Source organism: Rattus norvegicus, chromosome 3, assembly GCF_036323735.1.
Source record: "Rattus norvegicus strain BN/NHsdMcwi chromosome 3, GRCr8, whole genome shotgun sequence".
NCBI lineage: Eukaryota > Metazoa > Chordata > Mammalia > Rodentia > Muridae > Rattus > Rattus norvegicus.
In genome coordinates this window covers 98,389,788-98,403,644 of record NC_086021.1, presented here as the reverse complement: position 1 = coordinate 98,403,644, position 13,857 = coordinate 98,389,788, and the positions used below count along the sequence as shown (strand labels likewise).

The 13,857-nt window shown below is 51.5% G+C and overlaps 1 protein-coding gene across 3 annotated transcripts in view; it reads left to right on the top strand.

Moving 5' to 3' along the window:
- The first annotated feature begins 1,797 nt into the window (after positions 1-1,797).
- Positions 1,798-13,857, top strand: part of Dgkz (diacylglycerol kinase zeta) — a 42,044-nt gene continuing 29,984 nt past the window's right edge. The window contains exon 1 of one of the 3 annotated variants that reach the window (XM_017592062.3): positions 1,798-2,107. In XM_017592062.3, the coding sequence (XP_017447551.1) occupies positions 1,893-2,107 (215 nt within the window). In that variant the 5' untranslated portion in view covers positions 1,798-1,892. Of the gene's footprint in view, positions 2,108-11,834; positions 12,169-13,857 lie in introns of those variants that run through there. The other 2 variants (NM_001415152.1, XM_039105926.2) reach the window with 2 other exon arrangements.

The window sequence follows — 13,857 nt, the reverse complement described above, 5'->3', positions numbered from 1 at the left end:
TAGGAGGAAGCCACTCAGCTGGACAATTAGGAGAGCCATTATGGAAAAAAACGGGTTTTGTGTGTGTGTGTGTGTGTGTGTGTGTGTGTGTGTGTGTGTGTGTGTATTTGTTTTGTTTTGTTCATGACAGAGTTTCTTCGTGGCCCTGGCTGTCCTGGAACTTACAAGATTCTCCTGCCTCTGCCTCCTGTGTGCTGGGATTAAACATAGTCGAGGCCAATGACAAGCTGGGTAAGAAAGCTTTTGTGGGAGCTTTCGAATTTAAAATCTGTTTTGAGGGGAGGGATTCAGATAGAGGGGACAGCTAGATGATGCTGTGAAGAACTGGTACCAATTCCAGAGTAAGACTCAATTCAAGAATGTGTTCTTGGGGGGCTGGGGATTTAGCTCAGTGGTAGAGCGCTTACCTAGGAAGCGCAAGGCCCTGGGTTCGGTCCCCAGCTCCGAAAAAAAGAACCAAAAAAAAAAAAAAAAAAAAAAGAATGTGTTCTTGGAAGGATCGGGATGCTGCGTGGGGCGCTGCAGAGGCGGTCCCCGGATGGCTATAACCCGAGGTCTAGCCAAGCCAGAGCCTCGTAGCTGAAGTGGGTACATCTTAGAAGAAATGGGTAGATGGGGCTGGGTGGTAGGATATGGGCCTTCAATTCCGGGCTAAAATAGGCCAAGAACGGCCATTAAATATTGTATGGTAGGGGAACCTGTGCTCATAGGTAGACTTCACAAATAGACCAGTATCTGATATCTGCGGAGTCACCCAGGTCTCTGCAATGGTCCAATGAAACGTTCAGTTGCTGACCACCCCCAGGCCCAAGAAGAAATGGTACAAAGATAGATGTGAGCTGAAAAAGGCAGGAAACCCAAGGTGGACCCCGGAAGCATCAGTTCTTCCTTTTGGCCCTGGCCCTCCCTCTTGTAACAGCTTCTTCTGCCCTAGAAGATACTGATTTAGTGTTCTGGGATACCTCGAATCCAGCAGCCTGGAGGATTCCTGGAAGACTGACCATCCCAGGGTTCAGAGCTATGACTTTACACACAACTCAGCTTGGTCCAGCTTGAGGCCTTGTCTTGAAAGCTCTAGTCCTGGAGACCATGTTCCCACAATCCTGAGGTGCCCCTAGGGATTGATGTAAGATGTTTCCTGTGCCCCTTCCCCAATCCAATTTGATCTCTAAATTCCCACAGCGCCGACAGGGTTAAAGCTGCCTCCTGTTACCGCCCCTGTCCCCCGCCCCCCTCACCTGCCTACAGCAGCAGCGAATGCCAAAGCCGGAAAACGCGGGACAGAAGGGGGCGGGGGTGCATCACTGCGGCTGAGTGACAGGTGGAGCGATGATTGGCAGGTGCCGCGCAGCCTATACCAGTACCCGCCAGGGGCACAGAGGTGGGCCAGGGAAAGGTCCTGCACCCTGGCCTGGAGCCCCCAGAGAGGTTGGTTGCCGTGGCCCGCTGCTCCGGGCTCGCTCTCCCGGGGCCCTGGGTCGATCAGGCAGGGCGAGGTGGCGTCCTCCCCTCGGACCCTACGGCTTGGCGAGTGTCTCTAAGGTGACACCCCGGTGCCTAGTGGCTGCGGCGACAGCTACAAGGCTCCGGCTTGGTTAGACCTCAGGCTCTGGCCGTCCGGGGATCGCCCCGGCAGCGCCCCACGCAGCATCCCGACCCTTCCAAGGACACAGTCTCCCCAGGGCTCCGGAGCATCCCTGCCGGCCTTTCTTAGGCGCGGCGCCCCGCAGCTCCCGGCCCCTGTCGTCTGGGCGCCGCGTCACGACGGACGTGCGGGACCCAGAGCCTCTTTGCTTGGTCCGGGCCCGGTGTCCCTGGCTTGGGCGCGCTCGAGACTGAACTTTGGCGGGTTCTCCAGCAGGCCTCGGGGCACGGAGCCGGGACGCAGAAGGATGGCTGAGGGACCGGGGGGAGGAGGACAGCGCGGGGACAGGGCAGCCAGCGGCCGGGCAGCGGAGGAGGAGGAGGTGGTGCGGCGGCGCTGCCGGCGCGGGGAGGAGGCCGAGGTCTTCCAGCCCAGGCCCGAGGGTCCCCGAAGTGTGGCTTCGGGACCTCTGGTAGAAGAGCGATTCAGCCAGATGCACCTTCGAAAGCAGGTGTCATACAGGTAAGGAGAATGGGGTCCGAGGGAGCGCGGCGCGGGGACCACCCCACGATCAGCACTGAACTAGCAGCGGTGTGTTCACGACGCGCCCACCTGCAGCTTGCCTGGCCCTGCTCTAAGGACTGGGGATTCAGAAGGGGTGCGTGGATAGCTTCCCTTCTCGAATATGAAAGTTCTATTCATCCAGCATCTAATTACTGAGTGTTAATTGTGTGCCTAGTGCTGTGTCTTTGTTCTAGGAGAAAGTCCTCACTAATCTCTGATGTGAGAGCACTGAGAAGTCTTCTGGCCTTTCTTCCAGAAGAAGCAGGGACACCCTGTGCACTGGGTCTCCCTCCTCTGTACCCTCCTGAAGGCTGCCCCTGTGCTAAGCACAGAGGTGCCTTCTGCCACAACAGCTGGGCCTACTGCCCAGAAAAGGGAAGGGCATGCCCACCAAGCACCCAGTATCACAGCAGGCCTACACTAGCATCCACAGTTGCAGACACCTCCCCTGCATTGCCCACACAACATTTTAAACCATCAACTGTCTAGGTAAGATCCCACTTCCCTGGTTCTGCCACTCTAGCTTAAAAGGTCCTCTGGCAGAAACCTCTGGAGTGGGCCCAAGAGGCCACTGCAATGACCTGGAGTGAGAGAGGGTGCTGTTCCTCACAAGGTGGTGCCCAGGTAAAAGAGAGGAGACGGACATCCTCACTTTCCCCTTCATCTTGCTTCCCCCACCAAGGCTTTGGCACAGAGTGACTTTCTTTGGAGGGTCTAATAGGGACATCTCCATGTGCCTCCCCATCCCTTAAAGCCATTAGCATGATGGGAGGAGACAAATTTCTTGTCTACTGGCAACCCACAAGGGGCTTGGGTGTGTCTGACACTGCCTTGGCTCTCCTTGGACTTTCTGGGAAGAAGGACCATAAAATCAGCCCAGCCCTGAGAGATGAAAGGGCCTTAATTGAGGAAGGATGGAGAAGGAACTTACCCACCATCCTGAAGTGGGGTGCGCAGAGGAAATGGGGATAGGGTTAGGCTCCCAAGGGCCCTACCTGCACTCTGGGAATCTTGAGCATGATCCATTACCAAGACCTTCCTGAGCTCTCCTCAGAAGAAAGCATCATCTGCCCAGGGCCTCTAGCTGAGACAGATGAGCTCCTGAAAGTGCCCCTGGGGGAAGAGCAGAACATTCAGAATCCTGGAAGAAACATTATTGATTGAGAGTCAGGAGACCTGGACAAAAGCCACATACTATGTTCCTTAGCTGTCAGGACTCCTACAAGGAGCACCATACCAAGATTTTTTCCTACATGCAAGTTAGGGAAATGTAGCGGCTGCTGCTGCTGGAAAGGAGGCCAGGATCAGGGAGAGGCTGGGAGAATAAGAAACAGAGCATCACTAAAGGATTGACAGATACGATGCTATGAGTACATGAACACACATAGGGTGTGAAGAGGCAGCAGTAAGGACTGAAATTCCCCCATGTAGAAGCTTTTCCACAGGCCAAAATGGACGTCCCTGACCATCAAAGATGCATAGTAACCAAGTAGGATCTCTTCTTCTGAGGATTGCACCAGGGCAGGACTGGACAGGATGAGGCCGTGCTGATTCCAGCCAGGCATCTACTCTTATCACCAGGACTGGGCAAGGCATTAAGGCAAGGAGAGTCCCTGGGTCTGGAAGAGAGGATGCAGTTCCGGGCCCTTTGAGCCTTCTGTGGTGGAGGAGGAGGAAGAGGCGGCAGTGGAACAGCCAAGTGACAGATCCTGAGAGGGAGGCCTGCTGACCTATGCTGCTGCTGTACTCTCTTCCAGGCTGTCCCAGGGCTGACAGGAGCCCAGGCCCACTGTGGCTCTTTCCCATCCTCTCTGCCTGTTACCTCCATAAAGCTCTGGCTCACAGCTAAACCTCCAGTCCTGCTGTGAGGAGTGGCTAAGAAAAGCAGTTGAAAGCCCTTCACGGAGAGAGAGAAAGGGCTTTCAGGCAGAAGTGCGGGGGCAATGAAATATGAGGGCGAGAGGGGATGCAAGCGGAAGCAGGACAGAGGCCAAGCTGTTTCTGACGCAAGTGAGGACCACAGGGGCTTTCAGCAGGACTGTAGAAGCTTCTAGGGAGGAGGGGCCTGCTGAGAAGTACCTCAGGACTCTTTCCAGGGCCATCAGAGGCTACAAAACAAAACAAGTTAGGATTTGAGAAGGATAGGCCCTTGTTTATGTTAAAAGGGACCTGGTTTCCAATAAATCCCACCGAAAAGGGCAGGACAGTATGTAGAGCCCTCGAGTTTCACATCTGTATCTGGACTGGGGAGAAGGTGTCCCAAGTGCCAGGAGGAGTCCTAACCAGTTACAGTTGGGTTCAAGAGACTTTTTGCAAAGATGACTTCCGCTAAGGAGACAGAGGGTATGAGGGATGCTGGGTTTGTTGTTTGTGAGCCACCGCCAGTGTTATGCCCAGGAGGTACCAGACTAGATCACCAGAGTAGGTCTTTTTAAATATACTTTAAAAAGATTCTTTAAAAAAATTTGTGTGTGAGAGAGAAAGCCCACACACCAGGTGTGTACAGGATCCTAAACAGGCCAGAAGAGAAGGTCAGATGCCCTGAAACTGGAGTTACAGGTGGTTGTGAGCCACCATACACGTCCTGGGAACTGAACTTGGGTCTTATTCATGACCAGTACAGGCTCTTAATTGCCTAGCCATCGCTCTCCAGCCTCCTAAAGTGTGTCCTTAAGGCTGGAGTTGTAGCTCAGTGACAAAGTGCTTGCATAGCATAGGTGGGACCCTAGGTTCGATCACTGGGTAAGATGTCAAGGAAAAAAAGTAAAATGGTTGTTTCTTAAACCCTTGGTCATCCTAGTCCAGGATGACCCAGGTTAGAGTCTAGATCTGGATCTGAAAACCTCTCCCATAATTCTGGTAGCTCATCTAATTTGAAAACCACTTGTTTCACCTATGGAAAAACCAAAGAGAAAGATTCTGGACTAAAGAGGGTAAAATGATCTTCTTTGCTGGGTGTGGCTAGCAGAGGTGTCCCTCCCTATACAGATTCTATCATGGCCCAGGAGTTCTGGCCCTGCCGACAGACACTGCCTGACATGGACTTATGGGGCTCACTCTTTTTCCTCCACAAAAGTAGGATCCTGTACAAGGCCAGACAGTAAATATTTTAGGCTTTGTAAGTCATGTGCTCCCTGTCAAAGCCATTCAGCCCTGCTAGTGTCACAAAAAGCAATTATAGGCAGCGTAGAGGAATGAGGATGCCTGGCTTCCTCTAAAGCTTCACTTCAGGACCCTGAACTTTACACTTCATGCCATCTCACTGTCACAGAATATCATTCTTTTGCTATTTCCTGTTTCTAGAAATGAGAAGCCATTCTTTGCGCACAGGACCTCTACACAATCAGGCAGTGGGTTATATGAGGCCCCGGAGCCGTGACCCGGTAGATGGGTTAGCACAAACATGCTGGAAGCACACTGATGGGGCCATCCACCTGGGCAGAGACGTACGGGGTGGCTTCTGCAATCCAAGAGAGACAGCAGTTTTCCACACACGTGCACATGGGCTTGGGGTCTCAGGGTCTGAGAGTTCCTGGAAACCAGCTCTGACCCTGACTGAGCCTGTGAAACTTTCACCTCTAACCCTGTTTCCTCATATGGAAAATGGGAACAATAGGACCCACTCGATAGTACTGCTTGAAGGATATTACAGACAAGGGGCACACCGTTCTTGACTCCAGGGAAAGTAGTCCACCGCCAGCTAGATCTTTCCCTAGAGTGGGACGGGTTAGGGAGGTCCAGGAAGGACAGTGGAAGCTGGCTCTTAGCAATGATAGTGGGAACTGAGGAGAGTAAAGCCAGCCAGAGACTGAGAGCAGGACTGAGCATATCCCAGCCCCCACTGCCCCCTTTCCCCTCCACCCTTCCAGGACGGCTAGTGGCGCCAGTTGGCAGGGAGGGTGCCCCCTGCGGCGGGCACGCAGCCGCGGCGGGGACACAGCTCCTCGAGGGAGGGGCACCTGATCCTACTCTCACTGCTGCTATTTACCAGAAGCTAAAAATAACCCTAGAGTGACAGGGAGATGGGGCCGATTTGTAATTTAAATAGCAACAGGATAAAGCAAGAAGCTTGCAAGAGATCACATTCTGTCCCGAATTAAAAATGCAAAAACCGGGGGCAGAGAACTGAGCTGGAGCAGGGGGGAGGGAGGAGACCGCTGCCAAAGGAAACCGGAAGCCGGGGGTCCGTCCATTTTCCTTCCTTGGCAAGAGCACGAGCCCAGGCCCTGACTGGGAACTCTTTCCTCCAGACGCAGGTTCACGCAGAAAGGGGAATGAAAGGCTCGCAGAATCGCAGAATCCAAAGGCGGGAATAAACTCATTCTAAGATCTTCTAGCAGCAGTTGGCAGCACAGAAGGGGCTTTTGCTAGAGGATGTCCCCAGCAGCTAGAATGCCGGATGGCATAAACCACTGAGTATGCCCAAGGTTGCCTGGAGGTAGCTGTGGCTTTCAAGAAGGTTCCCGGGCCTACGTCAGAAGTGAGGGCCAAAGAAGTTTTTGTCTGCCAGTACATTTTGGCAATAGGGCGTTCAAAAGAACCATAAAGGGCCAGGGCCCAAGGACAAGGGTCAATCCAGGCTAGGGAAACCTCTTTGGTGCTGTGGAAGGGAGTGGGGGAAGAAACTGGACTCTTGCAGGCGTTGTTTGAGATCCACAGATGATTGGGGAGGAAGGTATGCAGAGCAGGCTTAGTTGGAGTTCCCTGAAGGCCACTGACATGGACTCATGCGGTTCAGAGAAGTCAAGCAATTTCTTAAGATCACACAGCAGAAACTTATCTGATCTATTTCCTCCCAACGCCCTCCCCCTAACCTTACAGGCTTCCCAGGGCCTGGCCTTTCATCCTGGAGGGGTCTTTTCTTTGGGCTCCTCCATACTAAGTGCTGGTATCTGGGAAGGATAATGAGACATGGGACAGGGAGTGAGGGACTGAACGATTCTTTAAAATCTGAGTTCATGACTCTACCAGGGCGTGGGAGGAGTGCCAGGTACTTACCTGTCCTGCCCTAGGGGTTTGTAGAATCCAAACTGGGGCTAAAAGGGAGACTTTAGACCAGATCCTGCTGAACCAGAGGGAGAGCCTTCCAGGCACCCCTCTTACCTTCAGTGCAGGGATCCTAATGGAGGCAGAGTGTCTTCCAAATGAAGGCTGGAGCCACCTCCGACTGCTAAGCTGCCATGCTGGTACTGCATCCCCTGTCCCAATGGAAGACAGTCCTGCCTTTCCTCTGCTCAGACTCCTTTCTGCTCATAGCTTTCATAAAGCCACCTAGGAGGGGTTTCTTCAACTCCCATCTGTCACAGGAGCACCTACATCCTAACGCAGGTACACCTGTCCTCTCAGTGAGGATGGAGTCTCCCCTGGATTATGCAAGTATTTGGATCACAGGCCTCAGAGCTGGTGAGGGACTTAGACTTTAGAAAGCCAGGAGTGTGGGTTGGGGATTTAGCTCAGTGGTAGAGCGATTGCTTAGGAAGCGCAAGGCCCTGGGTTCGGTCCCCAGCTCCGAAAAAAAGAACCAAAAAAAAAAAAAAAAAAAAAAAAAAAAGAAAGCCAGGAGTGGTGATCTGTGTAGACTCAGCCACTCTGGAAGCAGCAGCAAGAGATTCACTGAGTCTAGGTATTTGTGGCAGCAGTAGTCTGTGTGAACCAGCTGTATGAAGTAAGCTTGGCATTGTTAAGGTGGCCTCGGGGGTGTGGGTGACCACCAGGGCGCAGGGAACCACCAGGGATGGTGAACCAGCCTAAATCAGAAAGGGAAAAGTCATGACTCCTGTGCTGAACAGAACACTCACAGGTCCCAGGGCAGAGCTGTCATTCACACAGGCATGAGGAACTCAGTATGCTGGGGAGAGCCTACAATCTGTGCTGGGGAGGAGGAGACAGGGGGAGACTAGTGCCTAGTAGATGAGCTCTTTACCAACAAATCTAAACTCTCAGTCTAAGAAGCTCTCCCTCTACTCCACTCATCTAACGCTCAGCCCATCTGAACATCTATTAAAAAAAAAAAGAGAGAATCGCTAAGCTCCTGTTTTTGCACAATGAGCGACCCAGGGTTCAATAAGAAGAAAAGAGAATGTGTACAAATCTGATGACGCAAGGTGATTGGGAGCGAAGTGTCCAGGGTAAGACTGTGGGTGATAGGGTGCTAGTGTGCTGATCAGGACAGTGCTGACTGACCCTTGGCAGGTGCTGATTAAAACACTTGTCTTAGGGATGAATGAAAACCTGAAGATCGGGAACAAAGATTCCAATGAAACTGCCGAATCTAGAGGAGATCTTAGTAACGGTCTGGGTTGAGCGGAATTCCAAATCTTACCCTTTAATTCTAGTGCTTGGGAAGCTAGCTGAGGCAGGAGAGTTACTTGGGGTTTTGGGCCAGCTTGGGAAATATAGTAAGGTTGAGGTTACCGTGGGCTACAAACTGGGACCTTGTCACTCAGTACAGAGCTGAGGCTATAACTTACTGTGATAGATCGCTGGCATGCAAGGGAACCCAGGTTCAATCCCAGCAGTGCAAAAACAAATGCATAGGTATGTAAGGTTAGAGAGCTCGCTGGGTCCAACTTAAGGTTAATTAATGATCAGCACATAGCCTCACGACAAGGGTTGGAGTGTGAGCTAAAGACTCTCTTGTGAGCTCTCTACCCTTTCCTGGTTCCATTGCTTGGGTTGGGGCTCTGAGGGATGACGACTCCAACTGACAAGATTGAGAGGACCACCATGGCAGCAAGACAATGCATCTGGCAACATAGACAAATGAAAATCAGGGTTCAGGACCACAATTGGGAGAGCATGAAGAAATTGTTTATTGAGTATCTGCTACGAGAGCATATACTTGCATGATATAAGCTAAAGCATATACTTGCTTTCCACAGGGAAAGCCTGGACAAGAAGGCAAGGGAAGTCAGGACACAAGGAGCCTGAAGGTCGGACCGAGGAGGCAGGCTTGGCAGGTTTTGAGAGCAGAGGATGTCCAGGTCGTGGGTTGAATATTTGGTGGCCTGGTACATTTCTTTTCCCCAGCTCCCACTTGCTCATCCAGGCCACAGAAAGTAGAACGCCTCATCCTCAGGGGCTTCGGCAAAGCCCAGAATAATTTTCTTACCCAGATTGCTCTTCCTGTGTATACCTGGGTGGATTCTGAGGGCTCCCTAGCTCCCAAGTGCTGGAGTATGTCCTAGGAACAGCCAAGGGCATCCTCCCCAGCCCTGTACACCTGTCCCTCCCAGCCTTGTCCTCCCCTCCCAACCTGGATTGTAGAGCTGGCATTGACAGCTTTGTATCGTGTGAGCTCAATCAAAGTCACCCTGACCACAAAGTCAGAGTGAGCCTGCAACTCAAAGCCTCCAGCAGCCTGGCTTCCCCTCCAGGAGCACCATTTCCTGCTCTCTGCCTGTCCAGATGGAAAACAAGCCCAGCCCCATTTCCTCTGTTTAACTGCCCGAGCTACTTGCAGAAGGCCTGGGGGAGGAAGGCTGGGCCTTGGCACAGCCTCCTTGTAGAGTAGACCTTGGCCTAAAGTCTTGATAGGCCCACCACACAGAGCCCATCTTGAAGGATTCAGAGGTGACATGTTCAAGGGACAGCAGTTAGAAAAACGGATACAGAGCCTGACTTTGACCTCAAATCTTAGAAGGACAAGGGGACAAGGGATCTTGGACCCTGGGGTTAGATATGTGTGTGTGTGTGTGTGTGTGTGTGTGTGTGTGTGTGTGTGTGTGTGTGTTAAAAACCATTTTTGAGGGGTTTAATCTCAACGCAAGAAGATCTTAGACAAGTAAGATTAGAAGTTCTGTGCCTGTTTCCCAGTATAGAAGGAGGAAAACAGGGCTGGCAAGATGGCTCCGAGAGTAAGGATGCTTGCTGTAAGCCTAAGGGCCTGGGTTGGATGTTCAGGACCCACATGCCAGTAGGAGAGAACCAAGTCTTGCAAACAGTCCTCTGACCTCCACACATGGGGGCACAAGTAGACACCCACACACTCATATATATATATATATGCCATAACACAGAGAAATAAATGTAACTGGGGTGTGTGTGTGTGTGTTGTTGTTGTTTGTTTGTTTGTTTGTTTGTTTTTAAGACCACACCGTGCTATATAGCTCTGTCTGGTCTGGAACTTGCTATGCAGAGAAGGTTGGCCTTAGAGATCCACTTGCCTCAGTCTCCCAGGTGACAGAACTAAAGGCAGGCACCATGGTGCCTGACTTCATCTGTTTTATAACTTTAAAAGAGAAAAATAACAAGCTATACCTGATAGGGTCATTAAAGGATTCAATGAGGTAATTATATATGCAGTAAGGTTTCTGGCCCAGAAGTGCTTATTATACTGAGTATTAATTATTCAAGTTTTACATGCCTCAGGTAAGTTATTGAAAGCTACTATGCTCTAGTCAGGAGGAATACAAGAGTGAAGGCCAGCGGGGCACAGAGGGCTAGTAGCACTGTCAGCAGATGCTGTAGTGTTTGTCTTTGTGAACCGAATTGACACTGTTTCTATCCTCAAGAAATTCAGTCTGGCCGGAGTAACAAACACACACAACTAAAGAACTAATTATAAATGGTTAGAAAGTTTCCAGTTTCTCCCTAAGCTGCCTGAAGACTAAGGAGCAAGCTTGACCCTCACTAGTGTTTCTGAGCCCCTCACGGAAGCCTCAGACTCCATGACAGTTTGGCCTCAGATTTTTTTAGACCCTTCCAGCATCCTCCTGCCTCCCAGTTCTTTAGCCACACTGCCTCATCCGTGCTTGGAACTCATGCTTTACTGTTCTCTGCATCCACAATGCTATCCTCCAGATGGTCACATGGTCTGTTCACTCTCATGATTCATTTGAGTCCATCCTCAAATGTCACCTCCTTGCCAAATCCCCATGACTGCCACCTCCCCCCACCCCATTCATTTCGGCTTCCCCTTTCTCTCTTTTTAAAATAGCACATCTCATTGCCTAACAGGCATGGATTGTCTTTTCTGACTGTCTTCCGCTTCTAGGCTCTAGGTTCTGTGGAGGTACAACTTGCTTCCTCCACCCCTGCTCTAATCTAGTGCCCTAAGCATAAGTTGTACCAACCGGTATTTCCTAAATTGTCTATAACCCCTTTCACCTCTTATTTAATCCACTTACAACCCAATGAGTCCAAACTACAATTTGTTCTATAGATGAGAAAAACTGAGGCTCCCCAAAGCGCTCTGACAGAAGTAGTCACTGATTTATTGTTTATAACCACATCCCTAAAAATGTAAGGTATCTTTAGAAGATTTGTGGCCTGGTCCAGATCACACTGCTGGCAGATGGGAGAAACTGAACATGAGCTGGCGTCTTCTACCCTCTGCAATTTTCAGTACACCACCACCCTGTGTGGCTAGCTCTGTTGAAAGGTATGGTGCATACAAGATGCTAAGAGAGAGCTAGACACCGACAGGACAGGCTCTAGCCAGTCTGTGTACCTGGGACCAGTGTACCACAAGGTATGTCAGGAAGTGAGAGACCATTAGAGGACCAAGAGGTGAAATTCAGAGACTTTATTTGGAAAGTAAAGGCCTGGAGCTGGGGTGCAAATTCCAGCCCAGGCAGGTCTAGTGGGTGCCTGGCAGCTTTTGACTCCTGGAGTTGTCTCTTGATTGCTAGGCTGGGCTTGTCCCCACCTGCCCCTGCACTCTCTTGTAGCTGTGTGCCTTGCCAGTGTTCGGGCCCCAGTCCCAGTCAGCGGAAGGCGCCGAGAAGCCCTGTGGTCCTCGGCTTGAGCCTCCAGCCGGCCTCTAGCAGCAGTCCCCCCCTCAACCCCCCCCCCCCACGTCAGGAAGTGCGGAAAGAGGAAGAGAGTTGCTGGGCAGGATGAGCGCACTGGGGGCTGGCCACAGCGCCGGGGGAGGCTGCGATGTGGCTGCTGCTGTGGGCCCCGCGAAGGTGCTGGGGACGAAAGAAGCCGAGCTGCCAGGGGCACTGAGGCAGATGTGGCGCTCCCGCTCCTGGGACGTGCCACAGATCCCAGCTGAGGTTCCCCAGACACAGTAGGTACAAGGGTGGCCTGGGATGGGCACAGAAACCTCATCCTTCTATGAACTTTCTATATAGTGTGGAAGAATGGCAGAAATGGGTTCACCCATCCATTTCCCAGTTATTCCATGGAGGCACAATCTAGAGAAGTTTGGAGGTAGCGCTGATGCTTCCAGGTTTGGGGTAATTTGATAGAAGGCTTCGCTCTGAGATTGAATTTGAGAGAGAACGGCAGGGGTTGTCAGGAGAAGAGCCCTCCCAGGACTGTAGTACACAATGTGGGAGTTTTCTCAAATCCACTTCAAGGACTGTGTAAACTCAATGGCATCTTCGAACTACCCCCTTCCCCTGCCCCCAGCTTTTCCCACTGAACTTGGTGATAACCACCCGATGACTTCCTCAAAGAAAACATGTGTACCCCCAGGAAGCCAGGGTCAGGCCCTCTTCCTATCCAGCTTGGTCCCCATTGCTGACTGGACATCTGAAGCCAGCTTCTCCAGGCCTTCTAGAAACTCAGTGTGTAAGAGAAAGTGCTGGGCTTCGGGGTGTTGACTGTTGCTTAGAACCACAGGCTTGTCCCTGGGTCACAGCCCTTTAGCTTTGACTATTTGTGGCAGGCAAGGCCTGGAAAACGGGCTGCCACAGCCCCAAAGGAAAGGGTGAGATTGAAGGCAACACAGGATGTGGTTTTCTAGAACCGAGGGCTAACTGAAACAGTAGGCATCAGGGTGGCATGATCTGGGGAGGAGGTGACCAGGGTCACTGACTTCCAGGTCTTCCTGGCACAGTCCTGCAGCATCTAGAGACCACCTGAGTTGTGGATTCCCAAATGTATGTGGATGGTATGTCACCTGGGTGACTTCTTGTTCCAAACTGGTCTCCCTTCTGGAGGAGAACGTTTGTCAAACATGAAGAATATTTCTGGATGTGTATGTGAAATATGAGGTCTTTGTAACCACTGCCCTCAGGGATATCTATGTGTAGGAGATATTGTCTTCTATATGGGTGTATATGTGAATGAGTGTGTAGGTTGTAACTGTTGTCCTTGTGTGTATTTGAATGTGTAGGAAGTACCATAGCTCATCCTTACAGCATAAGGATTCAAGGGAACATTGAACATTGTGCTGGGAAAATTTCCCTATGTTAGGAGTGGGTGAAGGGTTGAAGCCATTGTGAATAGCTGTAGAAGGATGACTGTGTCAGTGGAACATTGAAGTTCTTTGTGATTGTGTGAAGGTAATTGAATGGCTTTGGTGTCCTGAATGTGAGAGAAAAGTGTGAGTTTGATGACTGAGGATAATTCCATGTGAGGGGCGTGCCTGCTGTGTAGGGAGAACGCTGTGTGACTTTTGTCTGTGGGTGCACTTATGGATAGCCAAGGGGGTAAGGGTAGAGAGCGCATGAGTGGCTGAGTGGGCGCAAGAGAGCAATATATAACTTGTGGATGCGGGAGAAGTGGTGACAGCCGCCCTCGCGTGTTTGTACTTTGATCGTGTAGGTTGTTTGGTGGAGGAGGACATGGGGGGGGGGGGGAATCATACATCTGGAAACAGCTTGAGCGGCTCGGGCCAGGAAGTCAGTCCCTTACAGGCAGGCTGGCCACGGAGCTGGAGGTGGTGCCCTCGTAAGTCCCGCCCCCAGGCAGCCTCGACGGGCTTGCGACAAGGTTTGAGACCGGCAGAGGGCGCCGTGGGGCGAGTGCGGCTG